This window comes from Miniopterus schreibersii (genome assembly GCF_964146895.1).
Source record: "Miniopterus schreibersii genome assembly, chromosome: 18".
Lineage (NCBI taxonomy): Eukaryota > Metazoa > Chordata > Mammalia > Chiroptera > Miniopteridae > Miniopterus > Miniopterus schreibersii.
In genome coordinates this window covers 9,224,376-9,250,328 of record NC_138121.1, presented here as the reverse complement: position 1 = coordinate 9,250,328, position 25,953 = coordinate 9,224,376, and the positions used below count along the sequence as shown (strand labels likewise).

General features: G+C 47.9%; 1 protein-coding gene and 1 pseudogene across 2 annotated transcripts; one reads left to right on the top strand and one right to left on the bottom strand.

Annotated features, from left to right (window-relative positions):
• Nucleotides 1-3,677: 3,677 nt before the first annotated feature.
• CCL22 (C-C motif chemokine ligand 22) lies at nucleotides 3,678-8,565 on the bottom strand (the record flags this gene model as incomplete). The annotated part of the gene is made up of 3 exons (XM_081118829.1): nucleotides 3,678-5,525; nucleotides 6,915-7,038; nucleotides 8,493-8,565. The coding sequence occupies 3 exons, from the start codon at nucleotides 8,563-8,565 to the stop codon at nucleotides 5,420-5,422; spliced, it is 303 nt and encodes a 100-aa protein (XP_080974955.1). The 3' UTR covers nucleotides 3,678-5,419.
• Nucleotides 8,566-12,351: 3,786 nt separating this feature from the next.
• On the top strand, nucleotides 12,352-13,017 carry LOC308548041 (SIN3-HDAC complex-associated factor pseudogene; annotated as a pseudogene). The gene has a single exon. The product of its transcript is annotated as an SIN3-HDAC complex-associated factor pseudogene (transcript).
• Nucleotides 13,018-25,953: the final 12,936 nt, after the last annotated feature.

Here is a 25,953-nt window from a genome sequence, read left to right as displayed (position 1 = left end):
CCTGGGGCCCTAGCTCCTCTGTGGGCAATAAGCAAAGGACGGAGGGGCCGAGGAATAGAGAATGCTGGCTTCGAGCAAACTGGTGGGACCCAGGGCCCTGCCAGTCTGGGCCTGACAAGCTCTCTCTCATCTGGTCTGGGGGTATGTCTCCTACTCCACAAAGGACCCCCAGCCTTTACCCCTTAAAGCCCCATCTCCTGGGGGACCCTGTTCATCCCCTTAGCCCAGCCTGGAGCCTGGTAAATAGGGGCTTGGTACAGTAACTGTTTGCTGAAAAAAATGATCCAGCCCAAAGTCATAGGGACAGATGGGGAAACTGAGGCCCAGAGAGGAGGCAGAATCCCCCCAGGTCATAGAGAACATCAGGGTGGAAAAGTGCCACAGGGAAGATGACTAGGCATGAGCAGGGGTGGGAGCAGCTCAGGACACAGAAAGAGGCCGGGTCTCCCTGCCTCCAGGCCCTCTACCTGTCCTTGCCTCCTTTGCACCAGATTGCGTCTCTGGCTCTGGCCCCCTGTGAACAACACAGCTACCAACCTTACCCAGCTAACTCAGTGCTTATCCTTAACTCCGCAGTGTCTCCTGCCGCCCTTGGGGCCTCAGTTCTTCATCTGTACAAGGAGGGAGTTGGGTTAGTCCACCAAGGAGGGAGCTTCACAGCTCTGACTCACCAGGACAACAGGGCCAGGCATGACCAGCCAGCAGCTCCCACCAAACTGGTGTGAATACCAGCAGGTGTTGGGTGCAGCACGGCGGTTGTTTTTTTGTTTGTTTTTAATACATCTTTATTGATTTCAGAGAGAGGAAGGGAGAGGGAGAGAGAGAGAGAAACATCAATGATGAGAGAGTCATTGATCGGCTGCCTAGCCCGCAACCTGGGCATGTGCCCTGTCCGGGAATCGAACCCTGATCGCCTGGATCCTAGGTCGATACTCAACTGCTGAGCCACGCCGGCGGGACTATATTCTTCCTATTTGACTTCAAAGCGTGGCTGTACCTTTCTTTCAGCATGTAATTTTCAGTTAATATTACATTTCTCCAATTGTCCCCAAAATGTGTTTTACAATTTCTTCTCCGTCTTTCTTTTCCCTCCCTCCCTCCCTCCCTCCCTCCCTCCCTCCCTCTTTCCCTTCCTCCCTTTCTTTTTTTGAACCAGGACCCAATCTAGGTTCATGCATAGCATATGGTTCTTTTTAGTCTACAATAGATCTCCCAACACATTTTTCATGGCTTGACTTCCTGAGAAATCAAAACCATTGTAAAACACACTATTCTCATACTTAATTTACCTTATCACATCCTATGGTGTCATCTAATTATTTCCCCTATCCCATGTATTTCCTGTAGACTGGGAGTTAGGTCTTCAGGCTCCATTGGATCCCTGCCATCACAAGAATTCCTTGTGAGTAATACTGGGTACTTCACAGCACCTCACATCCACCACAACAGTCAGGCTATTCCACTAACGGGTCTCTCTCTGCTGGAGAAGTGTCCCCTTTGTGATTCACAAGTCACCTGCAATTCACAGACAGGGCAGGGCAGGGTTTGTACAGATATTCCAGGCAGAGGGAAGAGTCTAAGCACAGTGGGAAGTACTGGACCTATGCAGGGGATGGGGAATGGCCTTTAATTAAGGAAGCATTTTAATCTAATCAAGCATTGATTTATGAAGCGCTTTAATTAATGAAGAGCTTTATTAATGAAGTGCTTGATTAATGAAGCACTTTAACCAATGAAGCGCTTGAATCTAAGCAAGCGCTCTAATTTTATATCCCCCCCCAGCAGGCAGCCTGCGCTGGTTTTGTGGGACATGAGGGATTCTCCCCTGGCCCTGGAAGCAGAACAGAAACAGCTGTGGGGAGCCTGGCAGGGAGCCCAGGGCACTTCTGTGGAGTCCAAGGATGGTAGAAGGGACAGGATGGCCCGGGAGGGGCCATCTCCAGGGCCCCTGGGGGACAGCCTTGCCTAGCTTTTCCTGCCCCACCCAACTGTGCCCAGCTCACATTTCTGGCCAATAAGGAGGGTTGCCCACAAGCACTTGGTATTTCCTCTGTGCACACACATGGCCACACCATCTTTTTATTGTGGTGAAATATGAATAACATAAAATTTATCATTTTACCCATTCCTAAGGTTACAGTTCAGTGGCATTAAGTACATTCACACTGTTGTGCAAACATCACCACATCCATCTCTAGGACTGTGTACTCTTGCAAAACTGAAACTCTGGACCCATAATTCCCATTCCCTCCGCTCCTACTGACTCCCCACCCCCGGAAAGCACCCTTCCATTTTTTGTCTCAATGAGTTTGACAACTCTAGGAATCATACAATATTTGTCCCTTGTGACTGGCTTATTTCACTTACCAGGATATCTTCAAGGTTCATCCATATTGTAGCAGGTGTCAGAATTTCCTTCCTCTTTAAGGCTGAGTATATTTCACTTATGTAGGCACCACATCTTGCATACTTGCGCATCCATCGGTGGACACTTTGGCTGTTTCCACCTTTTGACTACTGTGGGAAATGCTGTGCTCAACATGGGTATACAAATATCTGTTCAAGTCCCTGCTTTCAACTCTTTTGCGTATAAACCCAGAAGTGGAATTACTGGATCAGATGGTAATTCGATGTTTAATATTTTGAGGAACCACCATGCTGTTTTCCAGGGCAACTGCAGCATTTTACATTCTCATCACCAATCACAAGTGTTCCAATTTCTCAAACACATTTGTGCCAAGATGTCCATGAAACGGTGTTTACACTGAGGAAATAAGAAGCCCAGAGTGGGGAGGAGTCCTTTTTGCTGTTTTGGCAGTGACCTGTGTCCAGAAACTCTAGGAAAGTGGGTCCATTTGGGGGCCCAGAGGAGCTCAGCACCAGATGAACTAGGTGTTCCCCAAACCTAATCGCTTTACCTCCTGGACACCTGGCGTGGCTGTACTTTTCCAGCACCCCTTGTGGTCAGGGTGGCAATGTGACTGAAGTCCACCAATGGCACGTGGGCAAAAGTGATGAGCCCCTCTCTTCCTAGCCTGGCTCATAAAGCCCTCCCTCAAGCCTCTGTTCTCTTTCCCCATCTGCTAGATGATGGAGAGAAGTCCAGGTCATAGAGGAGGGCAGGGGCCATGAGAAGGAAGGAGCCTGGGCCCTTGAATGACCATGTTAAAGGTCACTCAAGCATTCCTGACCAGACTTCATGTGAGAGGAAGAAAACTTCTACAGAATTGAGCCACTGAGATTTTGAAGTTTGTTGCATAGACTTTCCTAATACACACTCCTTTTCATGTCTACCCTTGAAAGGGGAAGGTTGAGGTTAGATTATTGAATGAATGAATGAATGAATGAATGAATGAATGAATGAATGAATGAATATGCTGCTTAGAGCTTTAGACTTGGGGACTGAGTAAATGATTTCACCAGATCCTCCTGAGAGGTAGTCCCAGGGTGGGCCAGGCCTGGTGGACAAATGTTTGGACTTCCCTCTTGGCACCTGCACAGTTACTGCCCAGGTCCTTATGTCTAGTCCTGGCCCCCCACCCCCTCACAGGATGACTTATCTTGGGCAAGCCAGCTCAAATATCCATGTCAAGGACTTTCCCACTGGGAGAGAGGGGCCATGGTGCCCCTGTCCCACCTCACAGGGACAGCAAATGGCAAGAAACAGAGCAGACACTGTTGTAGAGGGTTTATTTTCTAGAAGGCCTGAGGGGCAGGGGCAGGGGCAGAGCAGGAAGGGAGGGGGAATCTAAGGACACCTGAGGGCTCTGTGCATGGGCATCAGGCAGGTTAACACTTCCAGTGCCTGTGGTGAGCAGGTGACCCTGGGCTCCAGGGTGGGACGTAGGCCCTGGAAGACACTGAGTTTTATGGCCAGCAAAGTCTTTCCCCATGCCTTGGAGGTCAGCCCCACAGCAACCCTGTAAAGTGGGTATTCTCATTCTCGGGTGAGGCTCAGAGAGGTCAGATGGTCTCCTCAGGGTCACACAGCAACAGCCACCCCCACTGACCTGCACCAGGCTCCCTTGAAAAGGAACAAGCACATGCAAAGCTTATTTCCTCTACCTGGGGAATCTGCTGTCCCCAAGGAGTGACAATTAAGTCTTAAATCCCAGTCCTTAGCCTAGCCCCAGCCAGCTGAGGACAACCTCCACGCGAGGCTCTTTCACTTAACTACAGTCCACATACTCACTCCCAGGGCCAGGAAAGCTCTCTGTCTTGTCCCTTTCCCACACAGTTCCTAAAATTCCTCCAATCATCCATCTGGCTTCTTTAGCATTTGCCTTCTTTCATATACAAATATAACTAGAGTTTGTAATACCAAGCCAGAGGTAGCCATTCACACCATAGCGTGAATTCAGTTATCAGCTATTTGGGGAAAGAGGAAGGGAAAGTCAGGGACTCTGAAAAGGTCAGACCTGGGTTTTGGAGGTTGGAGGAGCAGTAAAACCCGAGGGCAGCAAGAAGGGTAAAGAGGCCCAACACAGGTAAAAGGGGGAAGACAGGTGAATCTGGGCAAATTAGAGGCTTCACAATTGACCCGGCTGGCTCCTCCCTGGATAACCTTGAGTCTCTATATTGATGTGTGAGGGCCTTTAGGGGGAGGGTGAGGGACCTTACTTTTATGGATTCAGTCTGCAGCCACTTGTTGAGCCCTGATTCTGAGCCAGGCCCTGTGCTCTGTCCTGGAGGTCAGTAGACAAAGTAACTCAGATGTGGACCTTGATCCAGCCAGTGTGGCTGGAGGACAAGCTCCCCAGTCCCAAGAATTCTGGGCAGACTGTAATCAGGGCTGTTAAGAAGGGCAGAGGGCCAGCAGAAGTCTAAAAAATGAAATCAATTACTTAGAAATAGTGTGTTACTTAGGACTCTTTCGTAGAAAGTGACAGACATGGACTCTGCCAACCTAAGCATTAAAGGAAAAAAATTAAAAAAAATTAAAAAATGAAACTCAATTACTGGCTGCTTAGGCTGAGCAATGCCTTGGACGGCTGGTGGGTTTGGGCATGCGCAGGTGACTGGGGGACATTCTGGGTGTCAGGAGCAGCATGAGCAAAGACCCAGAAGTAGAAATGTATGGCATGGATTTGGAGAACAGGTTGTTGGAATCCAACATTCATGAAGGGAAATGAGGTGGGACCCAGATCCAGAGGGCAGGGGTGCCAGGCTCAGGAGCTCTGACCTCAGCCTAGGGCAATGGGGAGCCATGGATGGGTTTTGAGCAGAGTGACTGACGAGAACTGTGGACACTCTGGCTACAGTGGGGCAGAGGATGGGTTGGAGGAGTAAGAGGGGAGATGACAGTGACAGTATGGAGGGTGACAGCTGCAGGGATGGAGGTCGGGGATGGCAGAGGCATTGGCTGGGGAGCAGCTGTAATGGCAGGAAGGTAGGACTCCATGAGCCACGAAGGTCATGGTCACGAAGGCAGGATCCTTCTTCGTTGGTTCAGATTCTGGAGCATATTCTTCACCCAGGGTAATCTGGGATTAGCGCAGATCTCCCGGTTCCTGACGGTTAGCAAGCTGGAAGGAGGAGATGCCAGGGAGACAGAGACAGCATTAGCATAAAGGAAGGATGTAACCTGCCTGGAGAGCTTGGCACTTATGAGCTACCTACTGTATGTAGAGATGCCTTCTATATAAAGTGGCTTAGCATTTATGAGCCATTTGCTGTATGCAAACATATTTCTTATAGAGGAGAGGGGGTGAGCTGCAGAACTTCCCAGACCCTCAGTCTCTCAGCTTCAGCCTTGAGTGCCAAGTTAGGCCAGGGAACAGAATGCCCTAGAGTCTCATGATCACTGCAAACGTTGCCTTGGGAAAGAGAGTATTGGGCAGTGGCTGAGAGCATGAACTTCGGAGCCAGCTGGGTTAAAATCCTAGCTCTGCCACTTATTAGCAAGTCCTTTAACTTCTCTAAGCCTCAGTTTCCACATCTGTAAAATGGGGATGATAATTGTGGTCCAGCCTCTCAGGATTTTGATGAGATTTGATTAATTACTATAAACTGAAGTGCACAGCAGATGGTAGGTTCTATATAATCGTGCCAGGACTCTTAACATTAATTTTTTCAAGCCTCACCAGAGGAATGAGGATATTTTTTCCATTGATTTTTAGAGAGAGCGTAAGGGACAGAGGGAGAGAGAGAGAGAGAGAGAGAGAGAGAGAGAGACATCGATTGAGGGAGACACATAGATTGGTTGCTTCCCACACACTCTCTGACCGGGGTATGAATCGAACCTACAACCCAAGTACATGCCTTTGACCAGGAATCGAACCCATGACCCTCAGGTGTACAGGCTGGCACTATACCCACTGAACCACACCAGCCAGGGCAACATGAATTTTCTTAATAAATTCTTAAAATAATCCTATGAGGTCTGATTATTCTACCTATTTCATAGCTGAGGGGAGTGAGGCAAAGCAACTTGCCCAAGTGCCAGAGTTGGTAAGATGGTGCTCACCATGCTCGCTGTGAACTGGACTCTCAGGGGGCAGTGTCTTTGGTGAGTGTCCCCACTCAGGCCCCTCTGAGAGGCCCAAGGCACAGAGAGGTGAACAGCGGCCCAATATCACACAGCAATGTGCGAAGGCCCCCACCCTCGCATAAGCCGTGGCAAAAACTAAGGTGGGCCCTTGGGCGCTCTGCCCCCACCATTGTTGGTAGGACATCCCCCAGTCCAGGGCTCCCTTCCTGCCTTTCAAGAAAGGCCTCTCCTGGGGCCTAGGAGCTCCTAGCTCCCCTCACTTCCCTGACTTCCCCATCCCCACAGGCCACCAATGAACAGAAGGAATGGAGAAGGCATCGGGAAGCTCAGCTGCATTCCCCCAGCCACCTGCACAAGGACCCTTCTGGGCTGTAACCGTCAGGTCAGGCGGTCCCAGGCCCTGCCTCCCCATCGCCCCACTCACACCACGCCAGGCCTCCGGCAGGAATGGGAAGCCCAGAAGTAATCCTTCACCACATGCTGGGGCAGGGCGTATCGGATGTAGCCGGGGCAGCAGATGGTGTCCTCCATGTTGGCTCCGTAAGGACCTGAGGGAGAGGGGGGTTCAGAGGCGCCACAGGCTGGGCACAGGGGAGTCTCCCTTGGCCCCAACCTCTGACCCAGCTTTTCTGTTCTCATTTTGAAAGTTGGTGTCCAGAGAATTCTGGACCCTCAAAGTCCCTGATCTTGGGCCTCTGAGAAGCCACTAAGGGCCCAATGTCATTACTCTAGGTGGGTCAGGTCAAGGGTGAGGGCTTCAGAACAACTGAGCATCGCGATGCTCTAAGCCTCTAGATGGAAGCCAGAGACTCTAAACAGGGAGGAGCCTTTGAACCTTGCTCCTAAAGGTGAGGTCCACAGACAGGCCCCACCAGCATCACCTAGGAGCCTGTCAGAAATGCTGGACTTGCCTGGCCAGGCGTGGCTCAGTGGCTGAGGACTGACCTATGATCCAGGAGATGGAGGTTCAATTCCTGGTCAGGGCACATGCCCGGGTTGGGGACTCGATCCCTAGTCGGGGGTGTGCAGGAGGCAACCGATCAATGACTCTCTCATCATTGATGTTTCCATCTCTCTCCCCCTCTCCTTTCCTCTCTCTGAAATCAATAAAGATATATTTTAAAAAAGAAAGAAATGCTGGGCTCCCAGCCCCAGCACCGCGGGTCCAGAAGGGCATGTTAAGAGATCCCAGGTAATTCAGAAGTAGCTTCAGTTCACGTCCATTTAACCCCTCCATGGAGTCAATGGACAGGCTGTGTCCAGAGAGGGGGAGGACTTGCCCAGAGTCACAGAGCATGACTCTGGACAGTCAGGACAACGGCTGGGGCAGAGTCCAACCTCAGAGACTGGGGTTCGAGTCCCACTCTGCCCTGAGTCACCCAGACACTGAGGGAAGTTGTTTAACATCTCTGAGGTCTAAATTTCCCCTCTGATCGAGGGGGTAATAATAGCATCAACTCTGCCAGCCCTGTAATGCAGGGAAAACACACAGGAACCCCATCACTGAGCAGTTAATGTTCCTTGCTGCCTGACTCCCAGTCCAGTGCCCCTTTCCCGACCCAACACAGGGCAGGAATGTTTACATTGACATGGAGAAGTCAGGATCCCAGGGTTGAGGGCAGGTCTGGAGCAAAAATGGGGTGATGGGAGGGCAGGACCAGCTTTCCAAGGGGATATCCCTGGCCCCAGCTCCTGTTCCCCGCCCAGGCACCCCTCTTCATCAACCCCTTCTCTATACCCCAAGGGCCCTATGCTCCAGTTCTCTGGAGTAGAGGACCCTGAGCCATGCCACCCCCAACCTGGCTGAAACAGATTCTAGACTCAAGCATTTAAGACTACCCACTTAACAGGTGTGTAAGTGGAGGCCCAGAGAAGCAATGGGACTAGCTCAAGAGCCAGCAGCGGACTGGGGTGACTGCTCTCAGTCCGGTGTCTGTCCATCACATGAAGAAGATGCCCTGGCTTCTGCAGGGAGCCCCTCTGCCCCCATCCCCAGCCTCACCTGCTTCAGTTGCTTGAAGTGCCAGAGCAAGGAGCACGAGGGCAGCCAGGAGCGGGGTCTGTAGGTTGGCCATGCTCCTGTCCTGTGTGTCCCAGCTCAGTTGTCTGCTGTCACCAGAAGACAACAAGGTCTGCTACTTAAGCGCCGGAGACACCCACAAGCCTCAGACACTCTTAGTCACCGGTGAGCAAAGAATTTGACATTCGTGTTACGAAAGAAGAAGACCCGCTTCCTCCATGTTGGAGGAAATTTTCTGTGGCTGGAAACCATCAGAGGGGACCCCCTCCCTCCTCCCCTCTGGGTCTCCAGAGACTTGCAAAATCCCCCTTGAGCTGGGCCTCTTGGAGGCCTGCGCTCCGAGGGTCTGCTCGCCCGTCCTTGGCCACCTCCCTGCATGCCTCTGGAGATAGGGCAGGGGGTTCCACAGCCTACCTGTCTACCTCAGTGTTTGTTAGTAAATCAAGTGAGAGCAGGGACTGATGCTAAACAGCTGGAACCAAAGCCATCATTTTTTTAATCCTTACTCAAGGATATTTTTCTCCATTGCTTTTCAGAATTGCTTTTCAAAGGAAGTTGGAAGGGAGAGAGAGAGAGTGAGAGAGACAAATCGATGTGAGACACATTCATTGGTTGCCTTGCACACACGGGATCAAATCTGCAACAGAGGTAAGACGTGCCCTTGGCTGGAATCGAACCCGGGACCCTTCAATCCGAGGGCTGATGCTCTAACCACTGAACCAAACCAGCCAGGTCAGAACTGAGGCCATCTTGTACCCTTGGCGGTCACGGCTGATCTTTCTTCCAGGGAAGAGGCCTGTGAGTCCACTGGGTGGGCTTTTCTGCCCCATCAGCAGCCTCTTCTAGGGTTTCTCACAAAGTCCCAACTTGGGCCAGAGTGAGCAGCCCAGATGCAGAGCTGCACTCGGTTCTCTTCTTCTTCAAAGCCCTGCTGTGATTCCGTGACCTGCGGGTAGAGCCAAAGTTCCTGACCATGGCCTTCAAGGCCTCCTTTCCAGACAGGTTTCCGCCCCTACTGGGCTCCGGCCACATTCTCACAGTTCCTCAAACAGATCTGTGGCCTGTCCCAGGCAGTGAATACCCTTTCCATTCCTCTACCACATAAACTCCTACTCATGGGTCAAGAGCCATTTGAAATGTCATCTTCCAGGTAGGCCCACTTCCTCAGGACATTCTCTGGGGTGACCTAGAATGTGGACATGAGAAGACTGTCAGGTTTACTCATCTCAGGCCCCTCCCCAGAAGCCAATCTCCAAGCTCTCAGAAGGCAGAGGTCTCGGTCTCCTTTTCCTTGCCTTGGCATCCCCAGTGTCTACCAAGAGTGGGGGTACATGGTGGGTGCTCAGGAGACATCTAATGAAGAAGGGAACAGAAGCTCAGAGAAAGAGGGCTCGCCCAAGGCCTCACAGCCAGGGAGTGGCTAAGCAAGGCCTGGAATTCAGAATTCAGCATTCCCTCGGTAAAGGGACCCACCCACTCATTTATGATTCATTCAACCAATATTTATGGAATCCTTTAGTACACAAAATAGCAACCCCCCCCCAAAAAAAACCTGTCTACCTCCTAATTCCCAAAACCTGTGAATATGTGACCTTACATGTCAAAGGACTTTGCGGATGTGTTTAAGCTAAGTCAAATAGGGAGAGTTCCTGGATGATCTGAATGGGCCCCATGGAATCACAGGGTCATGATCAGAGGAGAGCAGTGGGTCAGACTCAGGAGACGGGAGGACAGGAATTGAAGTCCAAGAGATACGAGACTGTGAGCCTAAGAGCACAGGGGCCTGCCTCTAGAAGCTGCAAAAGGAAAGGAAACAGATCCACCCTTGGAACTTCCAGAAGGAACACAGCCCTGCTCACGCCTCGATCTTAGCCCACTGAGACTGATTTAGGACCTCTGACCCACTGACCTCCTGACCCGTAAGCTAATACATTTGTGTAGTTTGTAAGCCACTAACTTTGTGGTCATTTGTTAGAGCAGCAAGAGGAAGCTAAGTCAAGCCCCTGCCACGTGCCAGGTGCACTGCCAGGACTGAGGGTCACCGCGGTGAGCAGGTCCCTGCTCCCATGGAGTTTACCATGGAGACAGGTGGTAAACAGGCAAACAGATACCAAAATGAAACAAAGAAACGGTGACTATGGGGAAGTAGTGGTGGGGATCCAAGAAAGCATCTCTGAGGGGGGACACTGAAGCTGAAATCCGAAAGATACCGAGGAGTCTGCCAGGCAGCAAAGGGCAGGGTGCCCCCTGGCAGGGTGAGAGGGCTGAGCAGCTGGGGCACAGTGGACAGGGGAGGCCCGGTGGGAGAGGTGGGCAGGCAGGACCAAGCCTCCCGGAGCCTCCTGACGGTACCATCAGAAGAGCACAGCATCACCTGGGAAAACCTCTGGTCAAAGGTGTTACCCAAAGCCAGCCACAGCAGGACCAACGCCGTATGAGCCCACTTCTGCGAGGTTCCTGGAGTATCAGATTCATAGAGACAGAAAGCAGAAGGGCGGTTGCCAGGGACTGGAGGGAGGAGGGAATGGGGAGCTACTATTTGCTGGACACAGAGTTTCTGTTTGGGAAGATGAACACGTTCTGGAGATGGATGGTGGTGATGATTGCACAAGAATATGAGTGTATTTAATGCCACAGAACCGTACACTTAAAAATGGTTAAAATGGTAACTTTTATGTTATGTATATTTTACCAATAAAAAAGAAAACAAAAGCAAATGAAAAGATGCTCCGCGTCCTACGTCGTCAGGGAAAGGCAGATTAAAATAACGAGACTCCATTACGCGCCTGTTAGGATGGCCGAGATCTAGAAGGCCAACACCACCAGAGGCTCACAAGGATGCGAAGCCACAGAAACTCTCATTCATTGCTGGTGGGAAAGCAAATGGGGCAGCCACTTTGGAAGACGGTTTCGTGGTTTCTTACAAAACTAAACATACTCTTACCATACAATCCAGAGATCACGTTTCTTGGTATTTTACCCAAAGGAGTTGAAAACTTATGTCCGCACAAAAACCTGCATGAGAGCCGTTTTATTCATAATTGTCAAAACTTAGAAGCAACCAAGATGTCCTTCAGTCGGTGAACGGATAAATAAACTGTGGTACACCCAGGTAATGGAATTATTTAATGCTTAAAAAAAAAAAAAAGAGCTATGAAGCCATGAAAAGACATGGAGGAACCTTAAGTGCATATTACTAAGTGAAAGAAGCCAGTGTGAAAAGGCTACAGACGGTATGATTCCAACTAGATGACGCTCAGGAAAAGGCAGAACTATGGAGACAGGAAAAAGATAAGCGGTTGCCAGGGACTGGAGGTGGAGAGCGCGATGAACAGGCAGAGCACAGAGGATTTTTAAGGCAGCGAAACCACTCTTTGTGATACCATAGTGATGGATACATGTCATCATATTTCTGTCCAAACCCACAGAATGTGCAACACCAAGAGTGAACCCTAACGTAGACTATGGACTGTGAGGGATTATGTGCCTTGTAGGCTCACTGATTATTACCAATGTACCACTCTGGTGAGTGAGGCTGGTACTGGGGGAAGCCACGCATGGTGGGGAGGCAGGGAGTATACGGAAATCTCTCTACCTTCCTCTCAATTTTGCCGTGAACCTAAAACCACTCTCAAAAAAAAAGTCCGTAGAGGGAAAGTGGAATCTACATCTTCCCGGCCAGCAGTAGCAACTGCAGGACTGCAGGAGACGGACTTTCTAGACCTGGTAGTTGAGGAGGGAATGATCAGAGGGGGGGTTGGTCTGGCCCGCACTCTGCACCTCAGGAACGTTATTGCGTGTCGAAAGGCTGTTTTTGGAAGACTAGTGCCAAGAAGAAAAGATGTTTGGTTTTCAAAAGCCACAGATGTACCAAAGTATAGGGGCTGATGTATGTGCACAGCTAAGTCCTCTGGTTCTCCATTCGCTGGTAGGAAAAGGACTTTCAGAGCTGTTTGGGGCTGCATGAGACTCGATCAGGAGACATCTGTAATGCCCATGTCCTGCCTGTGAAAAGATGGGAGAGTTGCCAGCAGGATAAAAAACACACAAACAAAACAGAACCAAAAAAAAAACACGAATCGTGTGGTAAATGCGAGGGCAGGACCCAGTCTAACCAAAGAAAGCGAAAACTCTGTCTGGAAACAGGATAAAAAACCACCAGATCAGCAACCTGCAGAAGGAACTTCAACAGCACAATTCTGACGCTCACGGTACCACCTCAAGTGCCTCCCAGCTCAGGCTCTCTGTCACAGGAACCCGTCAGAGGGCGGCTGGGACACAGAGCCGGCTTCAGGCTCCAACGCCAGCTTTTTCCTTTTTAGACCTCACATACCAGAAAAGGCAGCAAATGTGCTGTGGGATCATCTGTAAGGGCCGTTTGGGGGGGGGGGGGGTCCTCAGGGACACACATCTGTTGACGCCTTGCTGCAGCAATAAGAAAGCAGCTGCTAAGGAGCCGGGAAAGCAGGGGCCAGAGCCTCTGGCCAGCTCCGCTCAGAAGTGGTGACTGAAGTTTATGTACAAGAGAAAACAACGATGTAAATTTTAGAGAGGGAAAAAAGCCACAGGGGGGGGGGAAGATTTTTTGTTTTTTGTTTTTAATCTTCACCCAACGACATGCTTAGAGAAAGGAAGGGAGAGAGAAACATCAAGCAGTTGCCTTCAGCAGGGATCAAAGCCACAACCCAAGCACAGGATGACACTTTCTGTGCACAGGATGACACTCAGCTAACTGAGCCACTCTAACCGGGCATGACCTTCCTGTTTTCAACTTGGATGCCTATTGTTCTGCCAAAAGGCAATTTCTAGAATAGTCCTGAATGTGTTTTCTTCCACTTCCACAAGTTCCAGAAACTCTGAAGCCAATGTCTAAGTTACTAAAAGGAACAAAAGACATGTATGTACATTTAGGATGCTGAATATTTCATAGGAAAGCTGAATGCTGCTGTGAAGTGCTCTTTTAGTCTTTTTTCTTCTAAATCTCCTTCTAATGAGTGAAACCAGGGGAATCTCAGGGGAGAGAGATGGGGATTGTTGTATGATAAAGAATGTTGCTTTAGTCTTTCTATATTGGGAGGCAGCGGTTGGGGCATTTTTAAAGAAGGCTCGCTACACCTGTTCTCCTTCACGGTAATAAATTTGTCATAACTCAGTAACCTGGACTTGCCTGTAGAGGTAGTTGTTAATAATTTTGAAATATTAAGGTCTTGCCATGGTTCTGATGATTCAAGCCTGTACTACTGAATATTAGGCAGGACAGATGGAACTCTCTGGTGCAGTAATTTCCAAATATACCAAGAGGTAACTGGACTGTACGTGTTGTATCCTGCGTCGCCTCCCTCATAGTGGCATTTGATGAAGATTTTAACTTATGTGAAACTTCTAAAGCAGAATCAAAGCTCCTCTTGGGGAAAGGTCAAGTCTTTAGGATAAGTAATCTTAGCTGGATAACACGCTCTATCCCAAATGTTAAGTTACCTGAAAAATAAAATGTGCAAGCCTTCAGGATGGCATAAAAATCACCAAGGCGAATGCTTCTTGGGACACACTTTTCAGAGGGCTTGACTTCTGTTTGTGTTCTGTGGCTGGTGACTTCATTGAAAATCTGTATGGTCCTGCCCAGCCGGGCATGGCTCAGTGGTTAAGCATCGACCTAGGATCCAGGAGATCAGGGTTCGATTCCCAGTCAGGGCACATGCCCGGGTTGCGGGCTGCAGCCGATCAATGACTCTCTCATCATTGATGTTTCTATCTCTCTCTCTCCCTCTCCTCTCCTCTCTCTGAAATCAACAGAGATATATTTAAAAAAAAAGAAAGAAAGAAAATCTGTATGGTCCTGCCTGGCCGGTGTGGTTCAGCAGTTGAGCATCACCCCATGAACCAGGAGATCACTGCTCGATCCCTGGTCAGGGCACATGCCCAGGATGCAGGCTCCATCCCCAGTGGGGGGTGTGCAGGAGGCAGCCGATCAATGACTCTCATCATTGATGTTTCTCTCTCCCCCCCTTCCTCTCTCTGAAACCAATAAAGACATTGAAAAGAAGAAAATCTGCACAGCTCAGTTTCAACCCTGGGTTACTTCAGTCGACCTTTGCGAAGGTTTTATCTGTGTAGCGTGGTTGTTTCGACTTGTTTTAACCTATAAGGTTTTCGGTTGTTTGGGTTTTTTTTTCACTATATTAAAGTAAAATTCTAATGAAAGAAAAGAGATGTCTCAATGCTGAGTGTTTTGGTCTTGGTTTGGCTTCTTGCATTCAAGATTTCTGAACACTGAGGTGTTAAATGATAAATCCTGAACGTGGGGCCCTTCAGTTCTAAAATCTTTATGAAAAGCCTTTTACTTGAACCCAAACCAAAGTACTCTCATTGCTTCTTTTCTAAAAGTTCAGAAAAAATATTACCAGTTCACACTTTTCTTAACGAGGGAGCATCATCTGCCTAGCTTATAATAAAATGACTCAGAGCTTATTTTTAAAGCTGGATTTTTAAAATTGGATAGACCTTTTATGGGCACCCTGTAGTTTCATAGTTTTTTTTATCTACACTTAAAATTTTATACTCCTTTTGGAAAAAACTACAAGCCACCCTATGTACAAACTACACAGTTAGCTGGGGCAGTTCCCCCACAGCCTATAAGGTGTATTGCAAGAGTCTCAGCCTTTACCATTTTCCTCCTGAGTTATTTTGAAATGCTTCCAAATGTGTGTGTACATTTTGGCTGCAGAATTGGTGGCAGAATATACTATAATATGGATCATCTCAACTTCTGTGTTTGTTTATTGATTACTAGACCTCAACTACAGTCATTTTTCCCCCCTTCCACCTCTCTCTGCCTGCAAGATATGCTGTATTAGTCATGTACTTTGTATAATATAGAACTGGAAATCCACAAATCTGTTTTGTACTTTTTTGGTTTTTTTAATCCTCTCCAGAGGATATTTTTTTCCATTGATTTTTAGACAGAGTGGAAGAGAGAAAGAGAGGAGAGAGAAAAAGAAACATCAATGTGAGAGAAGCTGGTTGCCTCCCACAGGCACCCCAACCAGGTCGGGGATCTAACCCGCAACCCAAAAAGTACGTGCCCTTGACTGGAATTGAACCCGCGACCCTTCGGTGCACTGGCTGACGCTCTAATCACTGAGCCATGCCAGCCAGGGATGTTTTGTATGTTTTACACTGTTGGATGCTTATAATAAAAACTATCACTAGGTTATTGAATAAATTTAGTCTTATTAGAAAAAAAAATTTTTTTAAGTCTTTAAAAAGCAAAGAAAAGGCATTACCCAGAATCTTTTAGTTTATAAGAAATACAAGGGATAGGGGAAGCAGCTGATTTAGGCATTTATTGTTGGTTTTCTTAGATGTGATAAAGACGTAGAGAGTATGTAGGAGAATGGCCTTGCTCTTAAGAGATGCACGCTGAAAGTCATGATGCCCTTGGGTTCATGTTCAGAGAAAATGTGTGAGTGTAGATATGTGTGTGTGTATGTATGTGCATATATGTGCATGTACGTGCATACTGTATATATGTATGTGTGCATACTGTACATCATGTGCATGTGCATGTGTGTATATGTATGTGCACATGTATGTATGTGTGTGTGTGTGTGTGTATAGGTATATTAATATCCCAAAGAAAGAAAGGGAGAGATGAAAGGAATATGGGAAAATGTTAACAATGTTGCAGGTAGGTGGTGGCTGTGCTGTTGATCACTGAACTACTCTAACAACTTCCCTAAACATTTAAAATGTTTCATAATAAAAACATGGGGAAGAAAGAAGAAATATTTTTTAAATATTTTTAAAAATTGGGCTGTGTTGGGAGGTTTCCAAGTGAGAGACAGAGAACTTGTCTAGTGGCTCATCTGAAATGGGGGTTTTCTTACAAGGGGCGGCCCAGGGCTGAGGCCCTCCATGGGGCAGGCTCAGGGGCTCCCCCAAGGGAGACCACCTGTGTCCCCAGGGACTCTCAGGGCCCTATGCCCTTCCTGCTGATTCAGTCTGCTCCCCATCACCCCCTTTCCCTGGGGCTTGGAAGGAGAGTGACCCACATGGGTAACCAGACAGCGACCTCTGTTCCCCCAGGGCCCTGAGCCTCCGTGGAGCTAGACAAGAGGCAGGTATAGCATTCAGGGAACCCTGAGTTCCCGAGCAAGATGCAGGGGGCCAACTTTCAAAGAAAGGAAAGGGGAGTTCCTCTTGGGCTGAAGGAGGGGAAGCACCAGCAGGTGCCCGTGAAGGGGATGTTTTCTCCTGCCCGTGGTTGATGTGGCCCCTATCCTCTGCACTCGCTGCAAAGCGCAGAAAGCTCCCAGAGCAAATCTCTTTCCCCCAAACTTCCTTCTCCTCATATTTAAACTCATTTTTGTTTATTAAAAAATACATAAAGGTGGAAACAACCCAATGTCCATCAACAGAGGAATAGGTAAATAAAATGTGGTAAATCCATGCAACGGACTATATTTGGCCTGAGACAGGAAGACATTCTGACACAGCCTACAGTATGGATGAACCTTGAGACTATTATGCTAAGTGAAATCAGCCAGTCCTAAAGACAAATACTGTGTGATTCTACCCACACAAGGCACCCAGAGTCGTCAAATCCACAGAGACAGAGAGTAGACTGGTGTTTGCTAGGGACTGGGGAGGAGAATGGCCAGTTAGTGTCTAATGGGGACAGAGCTGCAGTTTGGGAAGATGGTGGTGGTTAGATTAATGAAGTGCTTTAATCTTACAAAAACACTTGATTACATTAGAGAGCTTCATTTTTAAAGCGCTTGATTAGATTAAGGTGGTTGATTAAATTTAGAACGATTGGTTAGATTAGTGCGCTTGATTAGATGAAACCCTTTAAAATGGCAGCACTTTGCCTGGCCAGGCGTGACCCAGCGCTTGAGCTGGAGGCAGGCGATCAGTGACGACTCTCTCATCATTGATGTTTTTCTCTCTCCCCCTTTCCCCTCCTCTCTGAAATCAATAAAGATATGGTGTTTTTTTAAAAAAATGAAGCATTTTAATCTAATCAAGTGTTCTGATCTAATTATCTAATCAAGCTTTCTAATTTAGTCAAGCGCTCTAATAATTAAAGCACTTCATAATTAAAGGGCTTTGTTAATAAAAAGCTTTGTTAATAAAGGACTTCAACACCTTATTGACTGGTCACGACAGAAAAGTAGCCAGCAGAAAAGATGAGTTCTGGCTCGAAACAAAGAGGAAGGGGGGGGGGGGGCGAAGTAGCATATAGCTAATATAAAAATACTATTTTGTACTTTGTTTTTTCATCTTGGAATCAGTTCCCTACAGTACATTTCGCTCCATCCCCTTCTTTCCAAAGGCAGTGTACTTTTCCACTGAATGGACAGACCAAATTGTGTATAGCCAGTCCCCTACTGATGGATTGGGTTTTCCCAGACTTTTAAGTCATATAGATAAACTTCCTCCAGCATAGTCACTGGGGGACTGCATCTGGTGGACAAATTCCTAGAAGTAGAGCGGCTGGGCTTTTGCAAAGAGAAAGTCCCTGCCTGGAACAGCTGCCTGGGAGCTTCCTCTTTTCAGCAAAGGTAGGGGAGCCCCCTGGAGAAAGGGCTCCATGTGGGGCCCCTGACTTCTGAGAGGCTGGCTTCTAGCCTTGAGCCTTACCCGAAGCCTCTCAGGGGGCATCCTGCCATCTGTTTCCTTGGGTGGGAGATCAGCCTCCCATCTTGTTTCAGGAGCTGGAGAGAGGGATGAGAGCATTTATCTGAGCACCTGACAAGGTGGGCAGGCAAGTCTGGGACCTGTGAGCAAAGCGGGAGTCAAGAGCAGGCCAGGAAGCAAGGTCTTTGAAGCTGAATCCAGTTCACCACTTGGGCCAAGACAAGTAGGCTGTGAGGCAATTGGGAAATCCTGGGATGGATGGAAAGGGAGGGGTAGAGAGGAAGAAGTAAAAAATTGGGAGGGCTATGTGGCCACAGTGACAACCAACACAATAAAAATAATAACAACAACAACAACAGTAATGATGAAGGGGAGGGGGGGAGAAAACAGCCAACCGGTATTTACTGAGTGCCGGACTTATTGTGTCTTGTATTTTACATTCAGTACTTCATCATCTCCCCACAGCAACACTTAGAAGAGGCTGCCATGATTATGCCCATTTCGCAGACAAGGAAACTGAAGCTTAGAGTTCACAGCCAGCAAGTGGCGCTTAGATCTGATGCCGGAGCCCAGTCGCACGCTAACAGCTCCCTGCCTGCAGCCACTGTCAAATTAGGAACAGAGGCACCCGTGAGAGCAGCAAACCACGTGTGGAGTCCACCTCAGCCAGGGTCAGCCTGCACTGTGGTCCCCTGGGATAAGGAACCAAGGCCCAGAGACAGAAACCATCTAGTGGGGTCACACTGCAGGACTCTGTATTTGATCCTAAGTTTTTGGGGTTTTCTGGTTTTGTTTTTATTTTCTAAATATGTTTTTATTGATTTCAGAGAAAGGAAGGGGGAGAGAGAGTGAAACATTGATGAAAGAGAAACATGGATCTGCTCCCTTCTGCACGCCCCCCACTGGGAATCGAGCCCACAATCCGGGAATGTGCCCTGAGGAGGAATTGAACCTGCGACCTCCTGGTGCACAGGACAGGGTTCAACCAACTGAGCCGCAGGGCTTTGGTTTTGTTTTTAAATTGAGATATAATTCATATGCTATAAAAATCACCCTTTCAAAGGGTATAATTCAGTGGGTTTTAATATATTCACAAGGTGTATAATCATTACTGTTAGTTCCAAAATATTTTCTTCACCCCCAAAAGAAACACCATACCCATCAGCAGTCACTCCTGATTTTTCTCTATTTCGCCCTGAGAGCCACTCGTCTACTTTCTGTCTGTATGAGGTTGTCTTTTGTGGACACTCCAGATAGTCTTGCAATGTATAGCCTTCTTTCACTTCGCCTAAGTTTTCAAGGTTCATCAATGTCATAGGATATACCATACTCTGTTTATACACTCGTCACTTGATGGGCATTTGGACTGTTTCCACTTTTTGGCTATTAATAATGCTGCTATAAACACTTATGTATACGCTTTTGTGTGGACATATATTTTCAACTCTTTGGGGTATATAAATAGAAGTGAAATTGCTGGGTCATATGGTAACTGTTTCACTTTTCGAGGGCCTACCAGACTCTTTCCAAGGAGGTTCTACATTTTACATTTCCACCAGCAATGTGTGAGCATTCCAATTTGTCCATTTTTTTCACCAGCTCTTGTTATGTTTTGGGTTCACTTCTCTCCCTTTCTTTATTAAGAAGTAAAATATTTTAGATACAACCAAAGCTCCCTTACCCCTACCCTCACCCATTTCCCCTCTCTCTCTCTCCATGGGTAACCACAAAACCAACATGTGGAAGTTGCTAGGGGTCCTTCCCAAGGATGTCATCGTCTTTTTATAGCCTATAAATAAAACATATTGTTTGGTGGGTCTTAACATTTTACCGGAGTAGCATTATACTGAGTGCAACCTTTTACAACATGCTTATTTCACTCAAGTTTATGTTTGTAAGCTATTTCTCACCTTGATCCATGTGGAGCCAGTACATTCATGTTCACTATTGTGTGTAGCAAATTCCATTTTGGACTCATGTGTTATTTATTTATTTATCCATTCCCCTGGCAGTGGGCATTCAGGGTGTTTCCCGATGCTCACTATTACTGGGAGTTCTGTAATGAATGGACAATCTTGTCTGAGTCTCCCTGTTCCCTCATTCTTTTTGCTCTAAACTTGGTTACCCACTCCTGCTGTAGCCATCTACAGTGTCACCCCTCCCTCATTGACAATTTTAGCTCCCAGCTCAGAGTCACATTCTCCAACATGACTCTGTCACAATCATGGTGACATTAATCCCCACCATGACCTCCTCTGTTCCAGTGAACTTTTCCTCCACCTACCTCAGCCCCCGACTCCCAAGGTCACGCCCTTGGCCACCTCATTACCAGGAACTACACTTCTATAATCTCAGTTTCATACAATCCACTTTCCAACCACCACCATCTATCGGCCCAGCTCATTACCTTGAGTATCCAATTCCGACAGTCCGTCTACCCCACCCAGACTGATCCTGTCCCCTTCCCCTGTCCCTTGTTCCTCCCTCATGTTCTTACTTCTCTCCTTACTCACCTCAACTTGCACGGTCTTTCATTACAAGCATTGTTTACCTACACCCTGAACTCTCTTGCCCAAATAGTATCAACTCCCATTCTTGCTACCTCTTGACAAAACCATGACCGGGATGAAACCCAACTCCTCACTCACTGCATCTACACAAGGTGAGTGTGGCTGGACAGAAGCACCCAGTCATGCTAAGTGAAAATTCTAGATCACCAATCTCTCCTGGTCCTTCCGGGCTGCCTGAAAATCCTGTACACTTCCCTGGCTCCTTTGCTCTCCCACTCTCCTAGACTATTTTACTCTTTCTTCCCTCCACTCAAACCTTCACCCTCTGCTACTTGACCCTCATACTCAGCTGATGACCCTGACTCCTATTTCCCTGCGAAAACAGAAGTTTTCAGAAGAGCACACCCACCTACAATCACCACTTCTACCCACGACATGCCTCTTCCTTTCTCTTGACTAATCCCCTCTCCTACTCATGGCTGTTACTCCTCAGTTCTCCCATTTCTTTCCTGCATCATCAGTGTCCCCCTCTCCATTGTGTCATTCTCATCTGCATGTGATATACCGTTCTTTTTCCCATCTTAAGAAAACAGTGCCCAGCCAGGCGTGGCTCAGCGGTTGAGCATCGACCTAGGATCCAGGAAATCGAGGTTCGATTCTGGGTTAGGGCACATGCCTGGGCTGTGGGCTCCATCCCCGGTGAGTCTCTTGTCATTGATGTTTCTGTCTGTCTCTGTCTCCCTCTCCGTCCCTCTCTCTGAAATTAATAGATATATTTTTTTAAAAAAAAGAAAGACAGAAAACAGTGCCTCGACCCCACGTCTGCCTCCAATACTGCACCTTTACGGTAAAACTCCATAGGATTGCCTATATTTTCTGTCTCCCGTTCCTCTGCTCCTGGTCTCTCCACTCCCTCTCTGATTCTGAAGATTCCTTTAGAATTTCCTGTGATGATAGATTCACAGCCGGAGGATTCCCTTCAGGAGAGGGAGGAGATGAAACACTGGAGCACATTGCATTCAAAGGTATCGACAGAAATGTTAGAAAATAGTTTGGGTTTCTGTGGGTTTGGGAAAATTATTAAGCTCATGAGGGATATAAAATGTCTTCTATAGTTTTTTAAAAAAGATAAAATCAGGTAAGCTAACTAGATGCTATAACAAACAAGCCCCAAACAAGCTCAGACATGCCCCGAGTTTGTTTCTCACCACATAGACCACAAGGGGTGTTCCTGATTAATGGGCAGCTTTTCCACAAGTGCTGATTCAGGGACCCAGGCTCCTTCCATCTGTGGCTCTGCTGTTGTTAGCAGGTATTGTGCTCATCTACATGAAGCTGAGGAAGGGGAGACAGAACAGGGCATGGAGCATGGGCTTTTGCAGTCCAAGTCTGGAAACTGGATGACTGAGCTCTGCTCACATTTCAGTGATCAGATTAAAATGCATGGCTTCCCCTAACTGCAAGGAAGGCTGGGAAATGTTATCTCCGGGTCTGAGAAGAAGAGTCAGTCTTTGTAAATCACGGAGGTCTTCCAGGAAGCAGTGGCCAGGCAAGGAGAAGGTGATTCGTCCTCCAGCACATTGTTCTGAATGAGGAGCTTGCTCTGGCCTGGATTCAGAGAGCAGGTTCCATTATAAAATCATAATTGCTTTTTTCCAAGAAGAAATCCCTTAGAAAAGCAAATAATCCTACACCTACACATTCCAATGGTCCCTTCTGCTGTGTAACACATCTCGTGGGTTTCCCATTTGGTTTTTCAGTGTGTCACCAAAACAAGAGGCACCTTAAAGCCAGTAGAGTATGTAGTGTGGCTTTGACCCCAAGTTTCAGAGACTGGGACTCAAGCACGGCTCCACTGCCAACTGGCAGAGCGAGCTGGGCTGCAAAGCCTCGTGTTCCTGGGATGCAGGCTCTGACCCTGTGAAACGGCGATTAGTAATATTTGCCACCACCAGGCTGTTTGAGGCTCAAAGACTTCGTTCTCTGCTCCAAATGTTCCTCGCATGATCATCTCAACAGACAAAAAAAACTGACAAAATCCAACATCCTTTCATGATACGAAACACAACAAACCAAAGATAGCAGGGAATTTCCTCAACCTGACAAAGGCATCTAGAAAATCCCACAGCTAACATCATAATTAGCAATGAAAAACGGAGGGGTTTGCCCCTAAAATGAGGAAGAAAAGAAGAATTTCTGCTCCAGCTACTTTTATTTATTTATTTTTTAATCCTCCCTGAGGATATTTTTTCCATTGCTCTTCAGAGAGAGTGGAAGGGAAAGAGAGAGGGAGAGAGAGAGAGAAACAACTCAATCCTTATCGAAATCCAAGCGGGCTGTGTGTGTGTGTGTGTGTGTAGACACTGACTAGCTGTTTCTAATTTATATTAAAAGGCAAAGGTCCTAGAATAACAAATACGCTCTTGAAAAAGAATAACAAAATTAGAGGACTCAATTTCCCAGTTTCAGACTTATGATAAATCTACAGTAATAGTGTTTGGGCACTGAGTCAGGATAGACATACAGGTCGATAGAACAGACTTGAGACAAACCCTTACACTTATGGTTAATTGACTTATCAACAAAGGAGCCAAGGTAATTCAATGGAGAAAGAATAGTTGTGGGTTTTTTGGTTGGTTTTGTGTTTTCTGTAAATAGTGGTGGGACAACTCGGTACCCACACGCGATAGAATAAAGTTGGATCCCACCCATCACCCCAGTCACAAAATTCAACTCCAAATGGATCAGAGACCTAAATGTAAAGTTAAAACTCAGGAGAAAACCTTTGGTTTCTTAGCTAGGGCAGCAAAAGCTGCTAATATGGACATTCTCGTATATGTCGCTTGGTAGACACATTTCTCTGAGGCATGTATCTTAGAGTAGAATTTCTGGATCTTAGGCACATTCTGCTTTCGTAAATACCGCTAAAGAATTTCCCCAGGAGAGAAACAAGATGGCGGAGTAGGTAACAGCGGCGCCCGCCGCCTCCCGCAACCACGTCAAAATTACAACGAAAGTACAGAACCACCATCACTCGGAGCCTCCTGAAATCCCGCTGCACCGAAGCCCCACAACCAGGGAGCTGAAGCAGCACCGAGAGCGGGAGGAGGGGCGGGCGCGGGCGGGTCCGGGCTGAATCCCCGAGACGCGGCTGCGGGCCCACACCCGGTGCCACAGTTTAAACCCGGGAGGGAATCTCAGCGGCGGCGGAGGTTTCCCCAGAGGAGCGAGGGGTCCCACCCCACAGCAGGCCCCCAGCCCAGGGCTCCAGGCCGGGAAGAGACGTCCCCACAACTTCGGGCTGTGAAACCGGCGGGACTGTCCCTGAGGGTCGCGGAGGCTGCGGGAGCCCCAGCAGCTCCTCTTAAGGGCCCGCACAGGGACTCACTCGGACGCTCCCTCTGAGCCCAGCGCCAGGCAGCAGCCGGGGGACCTGGGACACTCGGGGAGGAACTAACCTGCCTGAGATCCGGGTGCGAGAGCTGGAGGGGCGGCTTCCTCCCAGGCAGAGGGGCTGGCGGAGGCCATTACTCCTGTGGCCAGTCCTCCCCGCACACAGCCGGCAGGCAGGCGCCGTGTTTGAGTCGCCAGCACCTGACTCACACCTTTGGCCCCGCCCCGTGATTCCCGGAGGCCCCGCCCCTCCCACCTGCAGGCTCGTCCAGGCCATTTCCAGGGGCTTTTCTGTGCAAGTGGCCTCTCGAGCCTCATGCTTAGGACTTTCCTAAAATCTCTCAAACAAGCAGCAGCATGCCTCACAGGACTTGATAAGTGGCCCCAGGCCTGGCACTGGTTGCAGCTGCATTGGCTCATAGCTTGGCCTCTCCTGGGAACCTCCAAGCCCAACACAAGTAGCAGCCAACTACGGTTTGCTGTGTAGCTCATGCTGGGTGGCCCTGGGCAAGGCACTGGCAGAGGCTGACTTTGCACCTCCCGGGAGCCCCAGAGACAGTGCACCTGGTGGTCAGACTCGACCACGCTGGATTACAACCCTATCACATCCACAAGTGACAACTCAAGGGGCGTACTTGGTAAACACCAAAGCTCCACTGAAGTAAATCCTGCTCCATAGGGGTGTCTCCAGCACAGCAGCTCTTTGGCTGTAGTTGCAGCTGGTCCTCACAGCCGATTGGTCTGGGGGTCAATTCCTCCCAGGGACTCCAACAGCAACCAAGATTCAACTACAACAGGACAGTGCACACAGCCCACACAGGGGAGCATCTAGAAGGCCCAGCTCAGGTTACTGGGGAGGCTGAGCCACTGGACTCTACAGGACACCTACTACACAAAGCCACTCTACAAATTCCAGGAGACACAGCAGCTCTACCTAATACATAGAAACAAACACCTGGGAGCAGCCAAAATGTGGAGGCAAAGAAACATGTCACAAAGGAAAGAACAGAAGAAATCTCAAGAAAAGGAACTAAATAAAATAGAACCAAGCAAGCTAACAGATACAGAGTTCAGAATTTTGGTTATAAGGATGCTCAAGGATATTATAGTAAGACTATTACAAAAACAAGTGAGACCATCAATGACCTAATAAAATACCTATCAGAAATGAAGGCTACACGAACTGAAATGAAGAATAATTTACAGGGAATCAACAATAGAGTAGAGTAGAGCAATTTGGAACATGAGGAAACAAAAATCACCCAACCAGAAGAGCAAGAAAAAAGAATCCAGAAATATGAATATAGTGTAAGGAGTCTCTAGGACAACTTCAAGTGGCCCAACATTTGTATTATTGGGGTGCCAGAAGGAGGAGAAAGAGACCAAGAAATTGAAAACCTATTTGAAAAAATAATGACAGAAAACTTCCCCTGGTGAAAGAAATAGACTTACAAGTCCAGGAAGCACAGAGGGTCCCAAACAAGAGGGACCCAAAGAGGCTCACAGGAAGACACATCATAATTAAAATGCCAAAGGTTAAAGACAAAGAGAGAATCTTAAAAGCAGCAAGAGAAAAGCAGTTAGTTACCTACAGGGAGCATCCATACGACTGTCAGCTGATTTCTCAACAGAAACCTTGCAGGCCAGAAGCGAGTGGCAAGAAATATTCAAAGTGATGAAAAGCAAGAACTTACAACCAAGATTACTCTACCCAGCAAAGCTATCATTTAGAATTGAAGGTCAGAAAAAGAGCTTCTCAGACAAGGAAAAGTTAAAGGAAGTCATCACCACCAGACCAGTACTACGTGAAATGTTGAAGAGTCTTCTTTAAGAAGAAGCTAATGAACAAAAGAATCTGACAAACTAAGTGGATCCAGAGACATTGACGCATGCAACAGACG